General features: G+C 41.7%; 1 protein-coding gene across 1 annotated transcript; it reads right to left on the minus strand.

Annotated features, from left to right (window-relative positions):
* Positions 1-328: 328 nt before the first annotated feature.
* Positions 329-21,291, minus strand: LOC148026256 (nucleobase-ascorbate transporter 12-like). The gene is made up of 10 exons (XM_087693566.1): positions 19,985-21,291; positions 7,483-7,580; positions 7,194-7,364; positions 6,955-7,055; positions 4,373-4,508; positions 4,205-4,255; positions 3,828-4,115; positions 3,236-3,470; positions 2,542-2,828; positions 329-1,037 (listed from the first exon to the last, which is right to left on the minus strand). Exons 1-10 carry the CDS (start codon positions 20,571-20,573, stop codon positions 816-818), a joined length of 2,178 nt encoding a protein of 725 aa, XP_087549692.1. The 5' UTR covers positions 20,574-21,291; the 3' UTR covers positions 329-815.
* Positions 21,292-27,935: the final 6,644 nt, after the last annotated feature.

Below are 27,935 nucleotides of genomic sequence, written 5' to 3' on the forward strand. Positions count from 1 at the left end.
GGCCTAAAGCTGAAACAGTGATCTTCTTCACGATCGTTACAGCCAATACTGTCAAGCCCCAATCAAGATCATTATAGCCAATACTCACAAACCACAAGAAATAAGTATAACCTCGCCTTTCAAGGCAAAGGGTCAAAAAATCAACTCCAAAAACTCGTCCCTTACCCACCAACCCCGGTCAGGTACGACTCTGTAAGAGCTTCTGTTTACAACGAACTTTATAACGGTACCGTTCTCTGTTATAACCTGAAAGTTTGATCCAATACTTGTAAAACAGGTAGTTAGAAGCATCACTCCTACGATGGATCACAAACATGAGCCACAGAAAAAATGCAATACCAATACCATTCAACAGGCGTATAAAAAAATGGAGAGACCACCCAGCTCAGGTGGTTCCTTACATGATCTGGCCACCATTAGAACTGAGAAATCGTATAAGCGTCTGTTTTGCTGTATGCTTTTCTTTGACCCTTGTGCCTTCATGCTATGATGGTGAGGATGATTCAGACAGGTTAAAAACACACTGATCGTTTCAAGCAGGCCTTTAGGACCTTCCAGAATCAGCTGCTGTACATAAAGATCACCCCCCTAAACTTGCCACAGCTGCTTGCAGCAATAACAGCAGGAACTCTGGACACACTGACAATTCAATGGCAGTACTTTCCCTCCGCGGCGTATTGAACTCTCCAAAGATTATCAACAGAACAGAATCCTCTATCAAAGCCTATCATCCAAGCGATCCGCTACTTTCAGCATGTTCAGGCTGCCAAAAATCATTAGTAAACAGGGTCTAAAAAGTAACAAATGTGTCTATCTTACAAGCCAACCCACTTGACCCATCTGAAAACTCTTCCAATTCCCAAAGGCAAACCATAATCCATGACTACAGCTGGCTCTTCCCTGGCATTCTTTGCTTTCATCCAAACATAAACACCCCTCTCTTGTTTGCTGCCAGGAACAGTATTGTCCAAGATAAATGCAACAACAAATGCTACCACCATATTCATGGATAGGAGGGTGTTCAGAATGAAGTTCAGCTGCAGCAGGAAACAAGCAAGCTTGTGATTATCATTACAGCTCTAAAACTGTGATTCAATCTTCCTTACACTAACTTTAACTATGGAAGATATTTTCACTTTTGTGCAATTTACTGACTGAAAAACAGCATGACATAAGTAAACATGTGGATGAGCAAAGAGATTTGCAGCGTGCGCAAGTTTCGAAGGGTATCAATGAATTTTGCTAAATTCTAAACAGTCCACCTATTTTTTGAACCATATCAATGGATGTTCACAACTCATAATGACCAAGCTTTATTATATGCTAAATTCTAAACAGTCCACCTATTTTTTAAACCATGCTGTATCCCTGAATCTCAACACAAGGCAAGCTACAAACGGTTTTAGGCCTCATCCTTGAGGGTTCTCGATGCCTAAACAGTACACAGGAGTTTGGGAGGCACTATAAGAACCAACAGGCAACAACAATTTTGTGTAAGGATATCGTGATGGCATACTTTCAATTAAAAAGGCAATCTCTATTTAATGTAAGACTATCGAGAAGGTGCCCATACATATAGCTAAGAGGTTTCAACTCACCTTTCTGCCATCTTTACCTGAACTTGCTTTGCTTTCTGCTTGATCTCAACCTACCTATGAGGTTAAAAGGCTACACAATGCTGTGAAGCGCATCCTATGTGCATAACAAACAGACAGGTGTCACAGTCAATCTTGGCCCTTGTAGAAACTAGACTGGAATCACTGTTATATCCTTTGCTCCATTTTTCTTATAACAACCCACCTCAGGAACTGCAGTGGGTTTGTTGGGTTGTAGAGTAAGTTTCTTCTTGTAATTGGAGTACTGTTGAGATAATGGGAATCTGACATATAGATCAATCGTTGGTGTGCTAAGTCCTAGCAGAATAAAAATCCCGTTCTCCTTTTGTGAGGTTGGTTCTGCTTATATCATCTCAGCACTGATGCACAACCAAAACGTTGCACTTACCTAGCAAATGGATCTTGGATGCAAAAATAGCATTACTGTACATCAATTGCCTGTCTTAAATAATGCATTCAGAGCAAGACAAAATTCATGACCTGTGCTAGTTATTAATAATAAGCATGTTGTGTGCTACAGGTCTTGATCATCTATTCTCATGAGGAATTCCAAGACCGAGGCTGCTCCATAATGAGCAGGATGTGTGCTTCTATTTGTACAGACCTGGTGCTTGAGATATGTACACAGTCTGCATTGGATCATCTTAAGTCAATAAAACTCAGGCTTCCCAATCTTACAAAAGATATCTAACAGCAAGCTAGTCCCCCTAATAATTCTCACATTCACACCTTTTTATACAACCCACAAAACCTGGCAAGTTCTGCTGCAGTGAATGAGATTGCAGACAGAGGCCAGAGATGCAAAAAGCCCATCAAATAGTAAATCAATTGGTTGCATTACCAAACTACTCATTGAAGGAAAACAGAATATGTGAAACCACTACATTTGAGATTTCTTTCAATGAGTGAAAGTCTTAGGACTTACCCCAAGGAAGCTAGTATGAATTGGTCCATGAGAAGCAACAGTGTAAGGCTGCAGGTTGCTCGGAACAGTTGCAATAGAGTCCGCACTAACACCATAGTCTTGAAAGTATGTAGGAATTGACAACGATAGAAAAAGAGCAAGCCCTACAATCATAACATTCCGGGAGCTTCCGGTTTCACTATATCGAAGATTTGAAAGACCCAGAGCTGCTAACATGGCCCACATAACACAAAGAAGACCAGCAACAATCACTTGTGGGATTGAGGCAATGAATGCTCCAACCTTACCTGCAAGAAGTAGTATTTAGCTCCTAAGCACACAAATTTGAACTGAAAAGGCATCAATCCAGCCTTCCCAATCAAACATCAAAAAGACCCCATTAAGCATTGCATTTTTAGAAAAAAACCATGGGAAACATGAACACCGGACAGTGGATCTTTCTGAAGCTCTTGCCCCTTTTTTTTATAAGAGAACATAAAACTCAAAGAACAAAAAATGGCAGTTGAGCTTTTCTTGATGAAGTACAATCTGCTGAGGACTGGCAGCAATTCTTGTCTTCAAACTTTTTCTCTGTTCCCTCATGTTGTATAGTCTTTTGACTGCTACTGTTCATTTAGCTATTACTATCATTATTTTTTGCTACTATTTGTTTCACTAATACAAGAAGTGTTTTCGGGGGCAAAGGAATACTCACCAATTACTGACACCACAATCAACACACAAGCTCCAAACTCAACAGCCCGACGACTTCCCATCTTCGTTACAGCAATGGTGTGCACATTCTCAGTGAGTGTTGCTGCACCAGTGCCAATGCCCCAAAGACCAGCAAGAGCACTTGTAACACCCTCCATACCAATACCCCTGCTCACAACACCAGGAGTTGGAGCCCTTGAAGCCACTAACAGTGACGATGCATGGTAAGATCCAACCTGCACATACATGAGAGAACTTGGTAACTGAGGAAAGACATCCTAGTAGTAGTAACACCTTGCACTTAAAGAAGAAAAGTGGGTGATTCAGATCCTAGTAGACAGTCACTAATTTGAAGAAAATTGCTGAATCAGAAACAGGAATTTTTAGAGAGTGGTGGAAGATTCATTTGTGTATGGTTGAAATTCCACCTCACTCTCTTGCCCAGGCTTTCCAAGCACCCCCCCACAGTGGGAGTGCTGCCCCCATTTAGAACATGCATCTCATTTTGTCCACCTTTTCCTACAATCCTGTTATGAGGCCTTTTATAAAACATTCTTTTGCATTACAAGTGCAGGTTTGCGAAATAGACTTACAGAGTCTACAGTGGCAATGATGGAAACAACAATCATCACAAAAGATGTTTTGTAATGGAAGGTTGGCATGCCCCATTGAAATGGATATGGAAATCGTATCCAAGCAGCAGTCCTCAAGGCATTTGAAGTATCAGTGCGACAGTTTTTCATAGTATATGCATGTCTCCTGCAACTTTCTGAAACGATATTTGAAATGGGAACACTAAAGTCGCAATCTTTGTAAGTGTACGCTCCTGTTGCAGTAAGCAAAAATGCATATGCCCAAGTGATCACAAATCCAAGAGGAACCTGCAAAGAAATACAGGAAAATAATCATGTCAAAAGTTGAAGTGCAGAGTTAAATGAGTGATCAAAAGAACAGGGCCCAAGAAACCTACGGCATAAACTTGGAATATACGATGGCCCAGTATTGATACTTTCCGCAGGTACTGCAAACATGAAAGGAAAGAGAAAACTAATCTGAGAAACACACCTGCAAAACACATCTGTACTGTTCAATTGCTTCACAGCAGAGCACAATTATGACAAGAGGTTCATGCACTCACAAGTGCAAAAAAGACGATCACTATGATTTGAGGGAGGCCAATCTCTACACAGGTACCCACTATTGGGAAACCATATGTGAAAAAGGAGAGACCAACTGCTGCCACAGTTGGTGCAACCACCACAGGATTGATTAGCCTGCAATAAATGAGAAAGCATCCAATTTATATTTCACCATAAACGAAAACAAACTGGAAATAAAAGATTCTCTTGACAAAAGAAGCCAGTGACCGAAAGAGATGGATTCATAACAAACTTTTGGCATTGGCTGACTGCCTCCATCTATCCTCCTTTTCTCAAGAAGTGAGTGTCCTCTCTTGCCTGCAAGATATCACAGCCCATTGACAGGATTGAAGTGGGCTCATCATGGTCTATAATTGAAGCCAGTGGTTCTAGTTCTTCAATATCAACCTCAGTGAGAATGGTCATCCATGTGAATCTTTAGAAGTCCTTTTTTGGGACCATTTTCTGCATGCACCCTTGCAAAAATACTATATTGCAATGCACACGTTGGGGGAGTTTAGCCAGATAGTGATACATATCCTACTATATGTTGGTTAACTTCAATTTGTACTCATATAACTTCAGGGAGAATGGCATCAAATGTGCATCTAGGAGTCACCTTTTCAAGACCATTTTCTACGTGCACCCTCACATGTACACTATATTGCAATCCACTAACATATTTGGGGTAATTTAGCCAGATAGTAACATCTGTTCTGTTACATGTAGCTCACTATTATACTGAAATGGACTTATCAGAAAAGACCAAGTATGAACAAAAAGCTAATGATTTACTTGTGGATAAATTAATAAAGATCACCAAAGTGTGCTAAAGTGAAGGACGAGCCATATAGGACAGACAGGCAACAGAGTTATGAGATGGTGGAAGGCTGCGGTCGTTGATGGACAGGAAGCACAGATGGATGTTGCAAAGTTTGGTGAGAGAAGGTTAGAAGGATGGCAAGCATGAAAAGCAGTTGTCACATGGACACTCCCTTTCAAACTTCACAGACAGGCCACTGGCTGTAACAATCAACTACAAGTCAGCCATAAGGACAGCTGACTGCCAAACGCAAAGCTTTCCAAGTCTTGATCATTGTACCATTCTTCCTAGGATTACTAGGAACCATTTGCTTCTTGCAGTCATTATAGCATTGCCCCTACATGCAGACTTAACTCAATGTCTTCTTTAAGGCAAATGTGTCTTGCTATCTTGTACATAGCACTTATGTAAGACTGGAGCAAACCAGGCCTCATACTCATGGCTCATGAAAATCTTATTCACTGTAGTCAATGGAAGTTTCAGACAAGAATGTGTGTGCATTCCCATTCCCTGCATCTTGTGCCTGCCATCATTTTCCTGCTCTTTGGCAAAACTCTGCTCTACGTGCACTCACATACTAAAGCTAGGTCATTATGTGGAGTGACAAAGATCTGGTATGTTTCACTAGACAATGTCTTGCACAGCTGCATTTTGCAACTGCAAGGCTACAAGGGACTGCATGAAAGAATTGTGTTGCTGCCTGCGGCTGTCTTTTCCATCTTGCAAAGCTGGCAGCACCTTTGTTTCTGCATCTAGAAGGCTGGCAGCGGCCAAAATTCACCTGGCAAGGCTGTTTACAGCTGCATTTTCAGGTTTCCGATGCTCCACAGAAACTAATAGATAGTGAATAATGCATTTTGACATCTGAAGGTCTCTCTCTGTAGGGTTTCAGCCTCAGAAGGACAGGTGGAGCTCAGTAGAGGCTGCTGGTACAGAATTTCTGCTGGCCACACTTACATTGTTACTGCTAGAGGGCTAGCAAGGCAGCTTTTCCAGACCTAAGGAAGAACAGCAGCAGCATTCTCTGATCTTTTTCTGTGCTTGGAAATGCTGCATCTCAGCTTAGAGCTCCTGCATTTTGGCTCAGAGCTGCTTTGTTTTGCACCAATAATGCTAGAACTACTGTGTTATTTATCAGGATATGTTTTACTTGTGGCCAAGGTTTGAGGCTCACTGTGTACTGAAGCTGACAAGATTTGGGTTTTGTACCTTGGACCAGTCACCCAGATTGGCTTCTAATCCCTCTCAAGCTACAAGGCAACTGCAACTGCAAGGCAACCAGCCCATCTTTGGAGACATGGTGCAAAGGTAGAAACTTTAAGGGCATTCCAACCTGTGCCGCTTGCAGAATCCAGAGACAGCCTATGCAAGACAATCAATTTCATGCTGATGTACACCACCCTGCTCCTGGGAGTCCAAATTTGGAGTCATTTTCTACCTATATCTAAATTTAATCTTAAGTTGTGATTCTTAAATTAAGAGGTACTTCAAAATCACTTTGATCAGATTTATTTTAGCAACACTATTGCTGTAATCAACGCTGTCAGAAAATAACAGAATTCTTCCACACAATTGTTCTGTCACTCTCAATTCAACTAGCTGTTTGCATGTTACACTATTAACTCAAATCAACCAAATGTTACTTCAAATATGCAACCCAAGCAAGAACGTGAAGTAGCCTGTCCCTCATACTTGTGCTTTAGGAAAGGAACGAGCAAATGCAAAAACAGAATTATGAAGGAACCAGTTTAGACACACCTCAGCAGAATCCCCATCAACCCTGAGTAGCCCAAAAACATTTGGAATAATGAACCCACAATGATTGCTCCTTGCAGCTCCCTCATGGTACTTCTGAACCTCTGCACCTCAATTGGTAAAGACATATAACTTTATACCAAGTAACAAGTGTCACAAAATAATATGACATCAAGGACGTCTACAAAAAGTGGTATTTCTCAAAAATGACCCTCGTAGCATCAGAAAGGAAAGGAGCTTACATTGTTTCCTATACTCGAAAAATCTGATGAGTTGATAATTGCAAGAGCAGGTGCCAAATAGACAAAAGAAGCACCTTGGATTAGAGGTAATCTTGAGCCAAAATACGAATGCAGTAGTGTCGTGATCCCAGAAACCATGAACACAGTTGAAACTACATAGGCAGTATCCTTCTGAGAAAAGAACAGCCAATCAGCAAAGTCACAACAAAGCTCTTGTCTCCACCACATAGACACTTATGCCATATATTTACTAAAACTTACAAAATGCGCAAAATTGATCTCAACTTACATCATCACCTCCCATTGCTGGCACAATGACAAGTGGAATCAAAATCAGCGAACCAATCATAGAAAAATAATGCTGAATTCCATAGAGGACAAGAGGAACTGCACATAATTAAACACCTTGTCAGTAAGGGAAGAAGAGGTTCATATATAGCATGATTAGATTTCGTAACTTATGGCAGCATCTGAACATCTCTGTTTTAAGAGTTTTTATCAGTACAACTAATATTTGCAGCCTGGATAAGGATGACCCGTTTTGCAAAACATCAAAAGCAGTTTCAGTTGCTGAATAGCATGGACTTATTTGAACCATGGTAACCATGAAACGTGATTCAACAGGAGTGCAACATAAAACGCATTTCACTGATGAGAGGTTTCTGTACGCAACATTTTGGAACTCTGTTTGACTCCAAGGGGAAAAAACAAATCTATGAAACAACTGTTGAATATTTTCATTTTAAATGTGTTATTTTGCCATTTCATGTGGCATTTCACATAGGGTATACCCAAGGACAAAATGTTTCATGCTGAAATGCAACGTTTCAGGGGTGAAATGTTCGGCAGTTACCTTGATTTGAATAGCCTATACTACACATATCCAAGAGAGCAACAAGTCCTACAAAACTGAGATAAGTGGTTGCTCCAATAGAAGGACCATATATGGTAATCCAAACCAGCACAATTAATTGTTCTCAGAAAAAGTCTGCAATACCAGCTCTTTGGAGTAAGCTAAGCCAATGAGAAGTCACCATGCATCTTGAATGATTCAGTCCAAACACATGCAACAAAATGTTTTGTGTCATCATGTCAAAAGGCATAATGCACATCAGGAAACCCTAGAAAACAGCAGATGAACAACTCTAAAAACAACCAAGAATAGTTTTGATGATCACTAAGAAAAGGGACACAAAGGGACAAGTAGAGTGCACACTCTACCAGGTCCACCCACCTCATCATGAGGTGAGTATCCCAATCCACCAGCTATACCCAAAATTAAAGCATGCATTAAAACTAAATCATCGTGCATTAATACCTAATTTTACTCCTTTAAAACAGCCCCAAAAGGCTTTATTTATGTAAAAGGCATTTACTTTACTCAATAAGATAAATGCCCAAAAATCCCCCACAAAAGGAAATGTTGTGGGCATCCATCAACTTATCACTCTCCTTCTCCCCAAGTGTTCCTTCACCTATTATCCTCCCTTGTTGTCCACAACTGCACCAAGAGCTGCTGCCATCAACAAGAGCTAATGCCCACCACATAGGAGGTGGCTGCACTGTCCTCCAAAGGCTGCTATCACCTGCCACCCTGACCTCCAAAGGCTGCCACCGATTGCTGCCCTACCCAAAAGTGATATCATCAACCCCAGATTGACAATGCCATCTGCCACATCAGCCTCACCAGTTTACTGCATGTATTTTGCAGCACTTGGTTGTGTTTTGTTGCCACCAGGCTGGAAAGTTGTCACCATCATCATCTTCATTGACTGCTTCTGGTGGAGCTCTGTTTCAGCCAGCACAACTTGCATTTTGCTGCTCAGAGTCATCTTCAATATCCTGCTGATTAGAAGGATTGTGTTTTGCATTGTTTGCTGCCGCCATATTATTCCTCCCGCACTATTGAGTGTCTTCGTTGACATCCTATTGCGCAAAGGATTGTGTTTCACTTCCTCCATGCTCCTTCCACAAGTCCTGCCACCTTTCATCCACCAAGACAGTGCAATCTACGAAGATATGCTAGGGTTTGCACTAAGGAAACACAAAAAGTACAACCACCACTGAAACACAGAGACTCAAAGGTTGATGTGCAAAACTCAAACCCTAAATGTAAAACTCAAAACTCAAAATGCAAAACGCAAAACACACAAACACAATCAGAGAAGAGAGAGAAGTTTGAAGTGAATGAGTGAATATCGTAAATGAATGAGAGAATGTACACAATGCTCAAGGGTAGAGCTGTCCAACAACCAGTGGCTCTCATGGGAGCAAGCTGAGGGCGGTGCCGATGTGTATCATCCACCGGAGACAAATCCCGAATACAACAACCACCAGTCGAAGCAAAGGCTGATGAAGAAAAGTGCTGAAAACACAAAAACGACCTGAAGTAGATAATGGAAGCTGGGCACCAACAACAATGGGAGGCTAGGCAAAAACTATAGACCACATAGCAGCAATCATTGAGGGCTAGACAGTTAGTTGAAGAGGGATGATGGGCTAAAACCTACAAGACAAGGATAGGGCTGAATGGTGGACACCTTGTCTATTTATAAACGTGGAAGAATCCTCCCAAATTAGGGTTTTGCATGTGGGACACAAACTCTCTAGAGCTGTAGAAATTACATGGCACAGTCGACAAAATCTAAGCAAGGAGTAAAGGACACACAGCAAATATCGGAAGAACAAAGACTACTTTAATTTCAAACGAGCTGATACAAAGATAGCTCTGCCCGCCTATACGCTTCCACTATGAAGCTTAGATAGCGATCCAAATAGATGATAGGCAAAGAGCTTAGGGTAGTTGAAAGAACTTTAATTGGGTGAAAGATAGATTGACGATGGCTTTAATAGCTCGAGAGGGTAGTCTGGTCAGCATGTCCGACCATATTATGAACCTTCCCTAGTCGGCTAGGGAATATTCCCTTTACCATTGAGGGAGGGTCCCTGATAACTCCCACACTCCGCAACTCCTCCATCAAGTCACGCACATAGTGATACTGGATCTCACCTACCCAATCTGAGTCACAATTTCCCATAAGAGCACTTCCGATACTGTATGTGATATTATAGTCAAGAGTTCCCTTCAAGTATCTGAGCACCCGCATCATAGCTTTCCAATGACTTTCTCGTGGTTTGTTTGAGAACTTGCTCAAAACACAAACAGTAAAACTAATATCTAGCCTAGTGTTACACAAGTAGATGAGGCTGCCAACCAACCTCCTATACCTCCCAATATTTGCTAGTGCTGATGTATCCTCAATGGATAACTTCACATTGACCTCCATAAGTGTAGCTATCTCCTTACACTCAATCGTGCCAAATGCTTTTAAGATCTCCCATGCATACTTCACTTGCTAAACTCTAATCCCCAAACAATAGTGCAATAAGCCCAAGTCTATCATTTCAAACTCAAAGTTCAAAGCCTTTCGAGTTTGATGGATCATATCTTCATAGTCACCTGTAATAAGAAGGTCGTCCACATATAGGACAATCACTACCTATCCCTGTAGACATACAAGTTAGCATCTGAGGCACATCTTTTGAAATTCAAACCTAGAAAGAATTTATCTATCCGTTGGTACCATGCTCTAGGGGTTTGTTTCAGCCCATACAATGCCTTCTTCAACTTACAAACTTTATTCTCAAAATGGGAACCTCAAACCCCGATGGCTCAGCCACGTACACCTCCTCCTTGAGGTCACCATTCAAGAACGTTGATTTAATATCCATTTGGTAAAGTAGCCACTTCTTATGAACATGTTGGGTGTAAAGGCCCTTTCGCTACTCCCGTGTATATATTTACTTGCACATGTGACACACCCTTGCAGGTGTAAATGTGTACCGTACCCTAAGTATAAATACATTCTTTTATTTTTTGTGTACCTCACTGGTACACACCCATCTCGAATCTCCATTTTCTGCACACTCTCTACTACTGAATACACCCCCTTTGACGGCACACTACCCGAGTACTTCCGCTCATGCCCTTCAAACTAGTATCAAAGCAACAATGTGCATGCTTCCCAAGGACTATACAGGTCAATCTTTGTGTGTACACATGAGGAGACAGGTAGTCGAGACCAAACGATAGTCAATTTGACCAACAGGCGTGAGGCAAAGGTCAACTATAGGCATTTTCAGCAGGCGACAACCAAGCATCACCAAGGACAACCTATCGGCACTAGGCACAAGTCCAACAAGCTATCGGCAACAGTTGCAGGGCACGAACAGGTCTACGACAACCACGCGCAAGCCACAAACAACACACGACTACAAACAATGACCAACAGGCAACGGCTACAAGTCGACGGTAGCACATTCGTCAATTTCTTTTTTAATTTTCTACAGTCTGCCCCGTACTCATTGACAGGGGTTCGCACGCGTAAGCGCAATGCTCAAATCTATGCAAATTTATGCCTGAAAATTTGGGCCTTTCCCAGATTTGATATTGGTCGTGCATAACAATGACATTTGATCCAGAAATTCCAAACATTGTGCGCATTTACTCCGGATATTTTGGGGCTTTTCCTATACAAATGAAATTTTGTTCAATTGAGCCGATTTCATTGTAATCTAGGAGACTGACCATTGGTATGGAAATGTGGTCCATGTTTAGGGTCAATCGAGAAAGGCAAAATTGGATCTAAATGTGGAGGTGCTTCCTTTTCACTCCTTGTTTCCTTCAAAGAAGGAGATCACTCGTATGCACAAGATGGGGATTTATGCGTTTAAGCAACTGAGAGTGATACAACGAGCAGGAGGGGGATTCCCCACATAACATGACCAAAGGACAAAGAGCAATGCACTTACGAGTGTATGCAAGGTATAATGTTAAAGGGTGGCATTCCCCCTAACAATGTACTAGGGACCAAGGAGCAAAGTAATATACTTCTGAGTGCCTAGTGATAGCCTAGAACCTTGATGTGCATCAAAGACAATGTGTACTAAAACTGGATAACTTATAAAAGATGTAAAATAAGAATCTAGATTGACAGACGAGAAATCTAAATGTAAAGTGAATATGGAAGGGTAAAACAGGAAATGCACCAAACTCATACTTAAATGAAACAAAGGATGAAGGATTACCTTATGGAACTTCTCTGAAACATAGAGTATTCTTCAAAATCATACATGTACCAATCTGGGTGTCCATGGTGACTTACAATTGGTTCCTACATAATAAAAGAATAAGTCTAGACAAACTCAAACTCACACAAAAATGGATTGTATGAACCTACCACTAGGCTTAATTATGAAGAGTTTCAACTTTCAAAGGTCTCTTGAATGGATAGTCTTTCCTTGACTACAAGGTGATCAATCTTGTCAGTACAACCAAGACTAAAACACAAAAACTCAAATAATGACGTGCAAAACTCACACCCCAAACGTAAAACTCAAATCGCAAAAAGCAAAACACGCAAACATAGATAGAGAAGAGAGAGAACTCTAAGGTAAATGAATAAATGTTGTAAATGAATGAGAGAATGTGCAAAATGCTCAAGGACAGAACTGTCCAACAGTAGGTGGTTCAAGTGGAAGCGGCCTTAGGGAGGTGTCAATGGGTATCGCTCACCGAAGATGGATCCTAAATGCAACAACCACCAATTGAAGCAAAGGCTGATGATCTTTTGGATGAACTTAAAGATGCAAATGACTTTACCAAAATAGATCTTCGTTCAGGTTATCATAAAATTTGAATGAAGGAAGGAGATGAGTACAAAACAGCTTTTAGGACTAAAAGGGGGTTATGCCACTTCTTGGTTATGCCATTTGGTCTTTCCAATGTGCCCTCTACTTTTCAAGCCCTCATGAATATAATATTGCAACCCTTTTTGTTCAAAACAATCCTTGTTTTCTTTGATGATATTCTCATCTATAGTAAATCCAAGGACTTAAGCATTTAAAGCATGTACGGGAGATCTTTGACACATTACGAAGATACACACTCTTTGCCAAGATAACAAAGTGTCCGTTCATGGAAGATGAAGTTGAATACTTAGGTCATATTGTGGGAGAGCAAGGCATTAGAGTGAATCCTAACAAGGTGAAATGTATTAAAGAAAGAAAAGTGTTGAAAACACCAAAACAACCTAATGGAGATTGATCATTCGACAACTGTAGACTACGTAGCAGCAATTGCTAGGGCTAGACAACTAGTGGAAGAGGGCTGATGGGTTGAAACCTGCAAGACAAGGATAGGGCTGAATGGCAAGCAACTTGTCTATTTATAGACTTGGAAGGATCCTCTCAAATTAGGGTCTTACATGTGGGACATAGAAACTCACTAGAACCACTCCCCATTTCATGAAACTTTTGGTGATTTATTGTTTTGGGGCTATCTTTGCTCAACACAATCATCTTGAGCCACTTCAGCACTACCAACTCCTTAGCTCTCCTCGACATCGGTCATACATACATAAGCTTGAGGCAATTGTATCATCAATGTATTTCATTCGTCATTCATTCACTAAGTTTGTGAGTCCATTCACCGTTAGTGCCTATGCGCACTCTTGTCTCCATAGCATCAATGTTATTTGAGCTAAAGATCTTCATTACTGATGAAGAACATAAGGCCTTGCGAGAAGCAATACTATCAACTTAAATTCCCATAATCAATTCTACTACAGCTTTTTATTTGGACTATTTATGCCCTACTAGCAGCCTACCCTCCTCACTTGCTTTTCAGGTGCTTGTGAGAGAGAGAGACAGCTCGAGGAGATACATCAACAGCCCTTGAGTATCTGCCCTCTTCATTTCAACATTCATTGACTACAAATTTCAATGTTCTATCTCTTTTCTCTCTCCCTTTCTGTCATGTTCATTTTCTTTCAGTCTTGTCCATATGCTTCCGCATCCACTACACTCTAACACGGTATCAGAGCAATGTAGAAGGACTGATTGATCACAGGCAGACCTAATCAAGAGGATTCTTCGTGACAAAAGTGAGTTTTCAGCCTTTGGAGGCTGCAATGAAAAGATTGTACCGAGAGGAACAAAGTTGCTGTTTTTTGCAAGTCCTTGCAGTTTGTGGAGGAAAGATTGCGTTTTCAGCCTTTTGTTGTAGATTTTGAGTTTTCATTGCCTTAAGTCTTTGAGGATGAGTAAAGGAAGCCCTAATAGGCCCCCACACCATGTACAGAGTCAAAAGGGGCTACCCTTGTTTTTGTGCAAGACATTCTATTCACAATGTCAATTGAAATTGACACAGAGTTTTAGGCTATTATGGACCATAAGGTCTCTATGTTGCCGGCTCTTCCTTCAAATCAAAAGCTTAATGGGAAGAATTACCGCATATGGTGCGTAATGATGCTTTGACATCTTGGAGTCTTATGATTTGGCAGAGCTTGTGACCAAGGCTATAGACCATCCTACACCTCGTGATGCCTCCAAACTTTCTTCAAATGAGAAAGCCAAGTAGATGAAGATAGAAGCACATTGGGACAAATTGAATGCTTGCATCCGTTCTTTCCTCTCTCTCCTTGAAGCCAAATGCAAGGAGCAGGAAATGTTCTCCGGTTCCAGGAGATCATTTCCTCGTCCTCTCTCTCTCTCTTCCATGAATGTCCTCTCTCTCGCTTCCATGAATCAAACATCGCCCACAACGTTTTCCACCCTGGTAATGATCCATGGGTGTACTCGTAGACCCAGTTGTGCTGACAGCAGGCAGCAGGCCAATGTCAGAAGCAGAGCCGTAGGCACAGGCACTGTTGTGGGTGGGTTTCACCAGAAGCAGGTCGACGTCATGAGATACATGAAACCTTTGTCTCCAAAATAGTTGCCTCTCTCTCTCTCTCTCTCTCTCTCTCTCTCTCTCTCTCTCTCTCTCTCTCTCCTACACTCCAACCGTCATTGCTCACCTTGAACAGATGAGGACTTTGAGTCCTAACAAGTCTTCTTCTATGCAGGAGCATGTCAATAAGCTTTGGCAATTGCAAATGCAAGTCCAAAACGCAAGGAAGGCGATTACCTCCGAGGACATGGCGAATACTCTTCTTTCTCAGTTACCACCCTGACTTAGTGCATTTTGTTATGCCTACCAAAATGGTGCATGCTCTGTTCTCTACTCAACGGTATAATGCTTTGATGAACAAAATCAATGTACCAATGCTGGAGAGCATTGCTGCCCGGTCCTTCAACGAGGTTGGCCTCCATGGCTTCGTGAGGAAGACAATAGAGATGTCAGCAAAAGCATTAGCCACTAGCGGAAGACTTATGGAGGGGGAATCCCCGGCCTCCAAAGTCAAGATATCGTCATCCTCAAAGGCCTCCACCATTGGCTTCGGAGGAATCTTGACAACCATCATAAGAAAGGCACTAGGGAAAGTACAAGACAACTAGGCAGTCAGTGGGATGCCGAACAGGTCCTCTCTTCAAAGTAATCAAAGACTCTTTGTTGGGAAGAGTTGGTTCCTATGATTTTTGACCAAGACGAGCAATTGACAGGACTTCTAAATTGGAGGCATTAACAGGTCAATCGTCCCAGAAGAAGGGGAAGGACCAAAAGATGAAGGAGGACAAAGAAAAGGATTCCACTCATCGCATCTATAGCAAGATAGGTCACTTGAAGACAGATTGCCCCGACAAGGAGAAGGAGAAGTCTTCGAAGGATTTAGGAGCAGTGTCTACTCCCTCATCAACTGCCTTCCTCCACTTGGAGGTTATTGAGGCATTGACCCCTAGGGCTTCTAATGCTACATTGACAACCCCACACCCTCATGAGCGGATTGTTGATAGTGGTGCCTCTAGGCACATGACTCCATCTGCAGGAAGTATTGCCCATTTGTGGCTTTTGCATAGATAGACTCTCATCAACGATAGCTCTTCTGTTCCTATTCAGGGAAGGGGTAACATGCAGCTTATTCCAAATGGGAAAAGTGGTGCCTGTACTTCAAAGGTGCTTTATGTGCCCAACTTGGGTTACCATTTACTTTAGATACATAAGATCTGTGCCCTCAACATCTTAGTTGAGTTTGACAAGGATTCCTTTCAGATTCTTGGTCACGAATCAAGATAAGTGCTTACTTCCAATTATGAGGAGAATGGAGTCTACAAGCTAAGGTCTCCTTCTGTCTTGACCTCTCTTCTTCTTACCTCTTAGACACAATCTGAGCTTTGGCATGCTCAATTTCGCCACTAAAATTATGATTACCTTCGAAAGGCATCTAGGGGACGGCTTGTTCCATGTATGCCGAACATTGTGGTGAGCCAACAACCGTGTGTATCTTGCATTCATGGGAAACAGCATCATGATACCATTCCAAGTAATGGCTTCGAGGCGATCTTCAACACCCTCAAAGCTTGTTTTCGCAAATCTTTGTGGACCTTTGTGGATGGACTCCCTTAAGGGGAGCTTGTATTTCATGTTGATTGTGGACGATTTGAGTAGAATGACAAGGGCTTATTTTTTGCAACTGAAGTCAGAAGCTTTCTCCCACTTCAAGGATTGGTTACTCTTTGAGGAGAACCGATCATGCCTGAATCTGAGGACATTACGATCGGATAAGGAGAATTTGTTTCTAATGAGCTTGCTAGGTATTGTGCAAATTGTGGTATGCACAAGGAGTTTGCAAACACAAACATACCTCAAGAAAATGGCATATTGGAGCGGAAGAACTAGAGTGTGATTGAGATGGCTCGCACCATGATGGAGCATAGGCAAACACCTCAATGTCTTTGGGCCAAGGCTGTGGCTCCTACAGTCCACATCCTTAATCAATCCCCCACTTCAGCCACTGTTGGTATGACACCCTGAGGCATATTTTGGGTCTAAGTCTAATATTTCTTATTTCACAATTTTTGGGTGTAACGCCTATGTCTACATCCCAAAGACACGGCGTGATAAGTTTAAAGTGGCTTCCCTTAAGACAAGTGTTTGTCTTCGGGCATCTTCAAAGTATCACCAAGGTTGTTAGAGCTTAGTCATCCCCTGAACTAGCATTTCTTAGGTTACCATCGATGCAGTCAGTTCTCTCGGAGGTACTCTCGGAGGAAATTAGTCATTATTCATGTCGCCAACATCATCATAAATGCCTAAAATAATCTGCGTTGAGCAGCCAACCAACCATGTGGCATAATTGCCTACCCAAAAAGAGACCCGCACACTGTGACTGCTGGAAATATCTACAAGTTTGGTTGCTAATTAGGTCGGTCAATTTTTGTTGGCCGATTGCTTTTTTTTATGGCCTTTATTTTTGTTACTAGTTTCTTGTATTTCTAGCAATGTACACAATACAACCATAATGAAGGATACATTTTGAAGCCACATGTACATCCTTCGTAACTATGGAGCTAACAATGGCCCGAAGCAACAAGGATACAACTATTGTCATGTCATGCGCACAAGGAGTGTTACATGCGAATGATGTTAGTAGTAACTATTACCTCCTTTTTCTCTAGCAATAGTACTAGTGCACCTACTAGTAGCCTTAAGCAAGACAAGACAAAGGAGATGCCTTTGGTTGATTTTGAGTGACTTTCATTAGATAATAGGCCATGATTGATAGACTTGTTATTAGTTTATCATATTCATGGTTCATTGGCATTTGGATAAGATATTGTGATCACTTGAGCCTTGACTCTAATACATCATACATCGTAGTTGTATTTATTTTTCACGCATTGTTTACTAAGTACTCTCTTTTTTGGGTCTATACAACATAATATGAGTCTATGGCATAGTGATATGGAATGGGGGACGAGGACGAGGTCAAGGACCAAGGACGGCCAAAAGTAGAAAATGGGGATGGGGGGTCCGATGGGAGAGGGGGGTAATATGGGAGCACTAGATTATGCTCGAGAGACTAGACTAGATGCAAGATTCGTTACAAGAATTCTAATTACAAAATAATCCCACATAGGGGCACAAGGTACAATGATAACTTAACAAGATACAGAAAATCCCACAACCCAAGATCATAGGTATAAACAACAGGACTCGATAGGATATGAAGGATCCCACAATCTGGGACCATACTTATAGATATAAGATATCAAAATTACGAGATCTCCCTCAACGCGAATAAACGAGATACAAGACAATACTAGACAAGATCTCGTACTATGAGATAACAAGGAGACAAGAAACAGGAGTATAATGGAAGACAAGACGAGACTAGATACCATGACTAGACAACTAGAACTAGAACTCAAAGTTACTTAGAGGTCTCGACTCCTTGAGCTCCCAAGACTAGCATTGGCAGGATTAGGGAGCTCTATAGCAAGCCCATCCTTTAATAGATATTGGAGGACAGCTATAAGTTCTTCTAGGTTTCATGATGACATCATCGATGATGCAAGCAATGACATGGCATACCTTCTAAAAGGTTCTATGATGACATGGCAAGGGTAGGTTTGCATGGTTGGCTCCAAGATGTCCTGTTAAGGGTGCATCTACACTTGATCATGGCATGTCCGTGACAAGAATAAGGGACGGCATACATAGATAGAATTTTAAAATGTATGCATATAATGTGGGTGGGTGGATGTGTGAGTGAATATATACTACCAAAGAACAATGATGCATGCATAATGTATTTTCCATTGTAGGAAAAATGCATGTGTAATGTGGGCTGATTTGATATGACTTCATACAACAGTATGTTGATTTTGTATGTGTATATGTTACAAAAGGAAAAGTCCTTGGAAGAAGTTTGAAAAACTCCCACACAAAGATGTCACGGGGTAGGGGACGGCCATGATGGGGGGGAAGGGGGGGACTGTTGGGGATGGGATAGGGGGCGTTCCCCATCATATTTTTGCGTCCCATTTCAACACATTCGTCTAAGACGAAGTGTTTTGTTGTACAAGTTCAACATATTATACATTCCTAGAAACAGACGTAAAATCCATTTCCTCGTTTCACCGCTCCGTTCCATGACTCCAAACGCATTTCTGTTTCGCCATTTCCGAAACTCCAAGAAACTATGCGGAAGACTAAGTTTCACTCTCTCCACACTCCTTCCTCAAATGGCTCTCCTTATCCCTAGTCCTAGAGATGCAAAGGGATGAGATCATTGTATAATCATTGTACTTCATTCATCCTCTAAGATTTTGAGTTCACTCGTTGCAAATGTTTCTCATATACTCCGATGTTTCAAATGAGCTGGCCATGCCCGAAGTCGTTACCTCAACCGCCTTTTCTATAAGGAGAGTATGAAGCGCGGAAAACTAAACGCTCTGCTTCGTTACATCAATCGACCCTTTGAAAACAACCAAGAATGGCTGTGATGATCATGAACCGAAGTGGCACAAAGGGACAAGTAGAGTACACAATCTACAAGATCCACCTACTCAGGAGGTCAGTATTGCCATGCGCCAGTAGATTGGTAGACTAGGGACAAGTATCCATGCCATTGCGTCCCTTTGGTTTATGATCATCATGGCCATTCTTGGGTCACACCCCCACGCTCCCTTCAGCCATACGTACTCTGCATTTATAAACATGAGAATGTGAAAGTAAAACACGGCTACACAATCAACAGTGAGACTAGATGACTGCAATCAATCGGAGAAAAAACTCTTAGCTAACTTATTTTGTGGCCTGCTTTGGATAGTGCAACCACATGAGGCATCTGTTTCCTCTAAAGTTATCAGAGACTCGCACCAGTATCATCTGACTCGAGGCCACCAATCCACTGACCGAGCCAAGTGTTTCCAACTTCAAAACCTTTGTACACATACTCTAGCTAGCCAAAGGTGCGCATGCGACACACACACTAACAAATGTGCGGCATTAATCACAATGAAATAGTGGGACACTGATGAAACCCCTGAAAATATCAGCGACTCACCTGGCCCTGGAGTTTCTCGTAGTTCATACTTCATGTGTGACTGCTTGGCCATCAATACATCCTCTGCATCTTGGGACTGCGACATGAGGTCCAACTCAGCCTCCTTGAAGCCCTTGATGGGCTCGATGCGAATTGGCTGCCCGCCACTGTTAGACAGTCCATTGACATCACTCAGCCCTGCCCTTCCAGCAGGTGCAGGGACTGGGGCCGGTGGAGTAGGCACAGATGCTGAGACAGGAACAGGGGCAGGGGCAGGAGCTGGTGATGCGGTATGGTTTTCAACGCCCTTGTTAGAGAGATGCCCGTCTCCCTTGGCTCTGCCATTCTCTCTTCTACGTCCAATGCCGCCGCTGCCACTTCTGGCCATGAGCTCTGGAACTGCAGGGGACTCTGCTGGCACTACTGGTGCTGCTGGCTTCCCAGATCCTGCATTTGCACCTATGCTCATCTCCAAGTCTCGTGCATCGGAGTCGCTCGCGGCGCTCCCGCTCTCACCTGACAGATTGCTCTTGAACCCTGTGCGCCGCGCCCATGATCCAATCACCCGAGGGTGGCTCCGGTTGGGCTGGGAGGAAGAAGGTGGCTCCATGACAGGGTTCCCTCCAATACAACAAGCTGCTTTGCTTTCTCACCTCTCCTCTCTCTCTCTCTCTCTCTCTCTCTCCAACCTACAAAAAGAGCAGAGGTCTGATGATACTGCTCCTTAAAGATAATTGTCCACTTTAAACTTCACTCAAGAGCTTCGTAGCACAACATTTGTTATGCTTCTCGGAGACTTGCTTGGCAGCACCAGCAAGCAAGTGGTGCTGCAGCTTGAATTGGCTTGTCCCAGCAGCTTAAACTCGGTACGACACAGGAGAAATCTTTAGAGTGGGAGCAGGGCAATGGAGAGATAGAAGAGGGAGAGAGAGGGAGAGGGATAGAACTGAAGCGTGGGCAGGGCAATGGAGAGAGAGAAGAGAGAGAGAGAGAGGGAGAGGGAGAGAGGCGTTAATTGAGAAAAGAGGGGGTCTGGGCAGAACCCACTTGGTTACCGAGGTGTACTACGAATGTGACTTCAAAGCTACTACTGCTCTGCAGTTCTCATCAGGATGGAACTTGGAAGATTGGACTCGAGCGACGAGACTGTGTGTGGGCATTGCTGCCAGTCAAAATTAAATAAACGTAGCTTTTCTGGCTAGCCGCTAGATACAAGAAAGTCATAATAGTAAGGAGGAGCAGAAGAGGAAGGGCCTCGGCACCTCGGTAAGGAAGCCTGGTCACATGGACATGATGGTGGAACTGTAGAGTAGCAGGCAAGGGATGCCTTGCCTATACATAAAGCTAGGCTATATTCATATTCTTTCTCTCCTTTTTTCCTTCCAACTGCGAAATGAGTAATGGGACAGCCTGTGAGAGAGGAATGTTGCCGGTACTGGTGGGGACTCGGGGACTTCTCTGTGTGAGAGAGAGAGAGAGAGAGAGTGTGTGTGTGTGTGTGTGTGTATGGTGAGCCTATGATTACGGACTACAACTGCCCTCATCCACGTGACCAAACAGGCTTATTTACACCATAGTATCACTTGTGGCTTCCCATAATGATAAGAGGGCCCTTATTTCCAAAGTTCAAACGTTTGCTCTTTTGGTATAGTTACAAGTCCAAAAAATGGTTTCAGTTTTCGCAGTAAACCCAACAAATTGTGTTGTGCCTTCTGTTTGTAGGACTCCCCACTACCCCCGCATTCTTAAAGCTATTGGAGAAAAATAAATGCTACTAGCATTACATGCACGTTTCGAGACAAAATACTAGGCCGCGAAGCTTCCCACAATAGTATAAAGTTGTCGGAAGTGGCAAGCGAAGTTATCGCATGCCAACTTCACTCAATAATCTATTTCTCTTTTCCCTCTCTCTTTCTAAACTCTCTCTCTCTCTCTCTCTCTCTCTCTCTCTCTCTCTCTGCCCCGCCGCTTTAGCCTCTCCATGCTGGACTGACCCATGCGGGACATCTTAGGATGAACACCCCAGGAGCAGTTCCACACCGCACTGGGAGTACCTCTAGATTGTATCTAGTCCAGATATCATTTTTGTACCTACTCGATTTAGTTCAACATAGCATAAATGTTAGCTTCACTGGGACTTTTGAAATCTCCCAGACATTTCTATGCAACATTTTGGTCTCATAGGCCAACTTGGCCTGTTGTAGACGTTAATATAACTTTCTTTCTTTCTTTTCTCTCTCTCTCTCTCTCTCTCTCTCTCTCTCTCTCTCTCTCTCTCTCTCTCTCTCTCTCTCTCTCTCTCTCACATATCAAATGTAGAACTAAAAGTAAATTATTAAATTTGTAATATAAAACGTCAAAGATACATACAATCTCTTTTATACACAAACTTTAAAATTTCGTCTATACTCAAAGTTTGTACTAATTTGACCTCAAAGTTTCAAGGTTATGTCAACAAACTTGCTCTCTCTCTCTCTCTCTCTCTCTCTCTCTCTCTCTCTCTCTCTCTCTCTCTCTCCATTTTTTCTCTTCTTACCCCTCTCTCTCTCTCTCAATTTTTTCTCACTTTCTCTCCCTTAATTTTTTTTCTTTCCTCTCTCTCTCTCTCTCTCTCTCTCTCTCTCTCTCTCTCTCTCTCTCTCTCTCTCTCTCTTTCTCTCTCGTCTTTTTCTTTTGCTCTCTCTCTTCTTCTCTTTTATTCCTCTCTCTCTCTCTCTCTCTCTCTCTCTCTCTCTCTCTCTCTCTCTCTCTCTCTCTCTCTCTCTCTCTCTCTTTCTATTTCATTTCTTCTCACTTCTCTTTCACCTTCTCTTTCTCTCTCTATCTTTTTTCTCCCTCTCTTTTCCCTTTCTCTCCTCTCTTCTTTCTTTTTTCTTTTCTCTCTCCTACTTTTTCCTTCTCTCTCTCTCTCTCTCTCTCTCTCTCTCTCTCTCTCTCTCTCTCTCTCTCTCTCTCTCTCTCTCTCTCTCTCTTTTCATTTCTTCTCCTTTTTTCTCTCTCTTCTCTCTCGTTACCTCTCATTTCTTTTGCTTTCTCTCTCATAGTTTTTCTCCCTCTCTCCTTTCTTCTCTAAATTTTATATTTCATCTCTTCTCTTTATAATTCTCTCTCTCTATGTTCATATTCTCTCTTCTTCTTCTCTTTCCCTTTCCCCCTCTCTAAAATTTTGATTATAAAAAGGCTTTTAGAAATATTTAATTGAAAGAAGGCAAAAAATGATAAAAAGGTAACAAAGTTTAAATTAAGAAGTTTAATCTAATTAAAAACATTTAATAAAAAAGAAAAAGAAGAGAGAGACGATTAATTAAAACTTTAATTTATAAAGGGAGAGAGAGAGAGAGAGACAGAGACAGAGAGAGAGAGAGAGAGAGAGAGAGAGCCTACATGTGAGAGAGGGGGGTTTAATTAAAAAGGGGAGGGAAAAGAGAGAGGGAGAGATTACGCATAAGAGAGAGAGGGTTTTAGTTAAAAATGGAAGGTTCAAGAAGGGTGGTAGGTTCGGAAAGCCCTCTAAAGGTTCAAGACTTCCTGAATCTACAACCAAAATAATAAATTAATATAGATTTAGTTAAGAGAGGGGGAAAATATTAAAAAATAGCAAGGTTAAAATTAAATATTTAAATTTAATTAAAATATTTAAATAAAAGAAGGGGAGAAGAGAGAGAGAAAGGAGTAATTAAAACTTTGATTTAAAAAGGGAGGTTTGGGAAGGGGGTAAGGTTCGAGAAGCCCTCTGAAGGTTCGGGGCTTCCCAAGCCTACATGTAAAATAATAAATTAGTATGCTACAATTGAGTTTGTAGAGGTTCGAGCCACTTTAACATCTTCGATTGAGAAATTGAAATTTTGTGACTTATAGTCATTCTAGATGCAAGTCAATTGACCCACAAGATGGACTTCAACCATATCTCTTATTGCCATCCATACATAGGTAGTGACCTTAGCTAGAGTGATAGTGTAGTAAACCAATGAGATCATTGCATTTTGATTGAGGAACCACATCTTTTGATTGTTTTGTGTGACACATACATGTGAATGGTGTTGATTAACTCAATACTCTTGTTTGCAATTGGTAGTTTCCCTAGAAAAATAGGAGTCCAAGTCAAGTCATCCTTCCACACATTCACCATAGCGACTCCCATTACTTGTGCATGCCGAATTCACTTATATGTAGAATAGCTCATACTAAAACATTTAGTTGTATAGGGCTATGGATATCAAATCTTTTTACATCATCATTTCCTTCCTAACATGTTTTGTTTTGCAAGAACTCCAAACTAGGGCAAAGGTAAGAGAGAACCTTGGGAATAATAAAAGTTGTGATGGAAGCATAACTACATGAATGATCATATGACAGTTTTCTTCTAGCATAAAATGAAAATATATGCATTTTTTATATTTACGTTGATTGTACTTTACATTTTCAATTAGTTGTATATGCTCTCATTCAAGTACTTCAAAGAGCAATAAGGCATTGGAATAACTAAGATATAGCAACAATGAGCATCTATTTTTACATGCAAAAAATAATTTTGACATAAAGCTTTGGGAATTTAACAAAGAGTGCTAACATAAGATGAACATCTTTCAATCCAAAAATATTCTCTCTCTTGAAAAGAGGCCACTTTACTTGAGCCTAATCTTAATAAGAATGGTTATCACTCACCTTATGACTTACCTTATGAATAGATTGTTAGGAAAAGGCGGGCTTCATAGTAACCTAGATAATTCCAACTCACTTTTAAACATGTGAGACATCCTTAGTAACTTTTATGGAAAAAAATGTGCTTGGCTAAAGTTAAAAACAAGTGCTAATGTCCTTCCATTCTTCTCTATCTCGGTAATCCATATGGCTAGCCCCTCCATCATTTTCATTGATAGGCAAATTGATATGCCAATAAGAGTTAAGGATCATGACACCCCTACTTCCTATTGGCAAGCAATGGAGGAGGCAGAGCTACGAATTTGGCTATTGCTTAGTTCCATTGGTTGCCATATGGCCAGTTCTCCAATCATGTCCATTAGTAGGCAACTTGACAACATGAACTAACATGTGTGACATCCTAAGTAATAAGGAAAAAAGTACTTTAATAAAATCAAAAGCAAGCGATAAACTTTAGCCATGCCCCTCCATTAGTTGTCCAAATGGTTAATCCCTCCATCACTCTCATCAATAGGCAACTTTCATATGTCAATAGGAGACAAGGATTATGAAATCATCCATGTATAAGATCCCCATGAACACCTAATCATGGTGGAAATGAAGATGATGGATGCAAAAGGAATGTCCTTGGGTCCATATAAGACCCCCATGAACACTTGATCATGGTGGCAATTAAGATTATGAATGCAAAAGGGATGTCATTGGGTCTGCTCTTGTAAAGTTTTGGTTATCCCACTTTGTAAATCATTTCAATTGCATGCCCTCCTATCAAACCACCCAAAACCAAATAACAATCTAGTAACTTTAAAAAGGATCTACCAAGTTTGAGTGTAAAGCTAAGAAGTCTGGCTACAAGTAGTATTTTAAGAGGAGGCGAAGAGATGGTGGGCTATCTTTTCAATGTAGTCTTCGTAGCCCCTTACTTGTAAAGTGCAACTAATTTCAAGTCCTAGAAACCACCAATGTCTCTTATTTCTTATAAAACAATAGAGTTTGGGACACTAATCATGAAATCAAACACACCTCTTAATTATTGATTAAATGGGTATTTGATTCATGTTTTCAATTCAATAAATGTGATGATGAATTGTGTGTAAAGCGTATACTTTTACTCTAAGCAAGATTTTTCAATGGAAGAGAAATTCCAAGCAAAACCTATTAAAATGTACCTTGTAATTTGGCATTCCTTTGAAAAACTTGTGACAATTGAATCACTATTAACCCCAGCTCGAGGTGGAAGAAAAAGAAGTAAAATACGGACGAAACGGAAGAAGCAGGACGAAGAACAAGCAAAGGCACAAGAGCGGCCTCTATAATCAGGTTAAAAGCAAAAGCGCATTTTTAAGTGAAAGGTGTCCCGAAACTTTTGTAAAAAAGTGTCAAGATCTCTCCTGTGCAAATTGTAAAAGGGTAGACAAGCATAGGCGGGCATAGGCTAAAGAAATAGGCCAAGTAGAAGGGAATGGGAAAGAAGACCTTGCAACAATGGCCCGTAATGTAAAAAAGGGGATGGGTGCCCGTGGGATTTTAGGGCGTGTATATAAAGTTCAAAAAGTGAATGAGAGCTCATTCTTTGGTGCATGGCAACAAGAGACTCCTCTTATTCTCTTTTTCTCTTCTCTTTTCTTGCTTGTGTGTGCTTAAGAGAGGGAGTGTGAGAGTGTAAAGGAGTGACTGTGTGAGGGTGAGGGATCAAGGAGGTGAAGCTCTCCACCATCTCCTTTCTTCTCCTTCTCTTGTTTTCTCTTCTCTTGTCTTGCACGCGGCTATGGAGGATGGAGCTTGGAGGTGGAGGTTTGAGGATGCTTGAGCTTGCATCAAGAATCGTGGAGCTACTAGTGTGCTTGAGAGAGGAGGCAACTCATTCAGGCATCGAGGTAAGCTCACTACAGTAGGATCGAAGACGCGCCGGCTAGGTGAGAGATAGCCATAGATGCTCGCTTAAAATGCTTGAATGAATAAGCAATACATGGATCTTGGTGGTTGAGCATTTTTGTTCCATTGTTGCTGGGATCAACATATTCAAGCTTGAGCACTTGCACGCCTCAAATCGAGCATTGAAGTAAGGGTTTCATCCCCGAACCAGAGCTTGAGATAGGTAGGAAGTTTTGGGTTTTTTAATATTCACAACAACTAAGTATATTGGTTATTTTGATGGTTTGATGATTAGAAGAGTAGGAGAAATGATTTCAGTACTTTGCTTTCGATTCTTGTTGCATTTAAAGTAGGTTAGGATTAAGAAATCGGATTGGAAAAGCATAGGGTTTGCTGCTGTACAACATGCCCAAACAAGGCACAAATCAAGAAAGACTGGGAAAAAGAGTGCTCAAGGGGATTAAGGTTGACAAGTGAGTGATTAGGAGTGGCAAGACCTTTGCCGGGAAGGGGTTTAATAGCCAAGAGGCCAAGGGAGAGCTCATTTGAAACCGAGAGAGAGAGAGAGAGAGAGAGAGAGAGAGAGAGAGAGAGAGAGAGAGAGAGAGAGAGAGAGAGAGAGAGAGAGAGAGAGAGAGAGAGAGAGAGAGAGAGAGAGAGAGAGAGAAAGAGAGAGAGCTCCATTGCGTGGATTCACTTCGATCTTGTCACCGACAAGTTTGTTGCCTGTTAGGTATATCCAAACCTTCTCCTTAAACCATAGATAGGATCTGGAAGTTCTTGACAAGTATGAAGCCTTGAATCTCTTGGCGTGTCGAATTTTTCACCGTTTCGGCAAGAAACATGTTGCGTTTGGCCCATCCGAGCGGCTTGATATTGGGCCAAGTCCCAGAATTGGCCCTTGGCTACTCATCTTCGGCCATTCAGCATGTCTAAAACTAGCCTCACACATTCATATACGTAGCCCTCGACCCTCGGCCTACCCAACTCAACCCAATCCACTCGGCCCTCGGACATAGCATCCACTTAGCCCTCAGCCATTTGGCCCATCCGAACTCCATATTTGGCCTCAGCCCACTTGTGCCACGTGTCGTTTCGACCTATTGGGCTGAATATGATTTTTTTTTTTAATTCTTAAATTTTACACCAGACCCACCTAGATATCGATCGTACGAACCTCTTAAGACCATACAAACACTTGAAACACCTTTCTGGCGCAAGGAATAGAAGAATCAATGAGACGTAGACGTAGAGACGACACTAGTCGACTATCTAGCGATCTGGCATGTTAGCGGAATCAAGCGGAGTTGTAGACCCCTAATAGAATCTTGACTGAGCGGAAGGCGCAACAAAAACCCTATAACCCGATGAGGACAAACATACAAGCCTATTATGAAAAACCATAAACGAGAGTGCAAGAGCCGCTTGGACACTT

The sequence above is a fragment of the Lygodium microphyllum genome, chromosome 14 (assembly GCF_053477565.2).
Source record: "Lygodium microphyllum isolate KBCC chromosome 14, Lygodium_microphyllum_v1.1.10, whole genome shotgun sequence".
NCBI classification, from domain to species: Eukaryota; Viridiplantae; Streptophyta; class Polypodiopsida; order Schizaeales; family Lygodiaceae; genus Lygodium; species Lygodium microphyllum.

What these genes read in the sequence shown, in the direction of transcription:
- LOC148026256 (XM_087693566.1), bottom strand. Translation starts at nt 20,573, where the DNA reads ATGGAGCCACCTTCTTCCTCCCAGCCCAACCGGAGCCACCCTCGGGTG. An exon ending in ACGAGAAACTCCAGGGCCAG is followed by an intron (nt 7,581 to 19,984) that starts GTGAGTCGCTGA and finishes AATTATGTGCAG; the next exon opens with TTCCTCTTGTCCTCTATGGA. An exon ending in GATTGTGGTGTCAGTAATTG is followed by an intron (nt 2,829 to 3,235) that starts GTGAGTATTCCT and finishes TACTTCTTGCAG; the next exon opens with GTAAGGTTGGAGCATTCATT.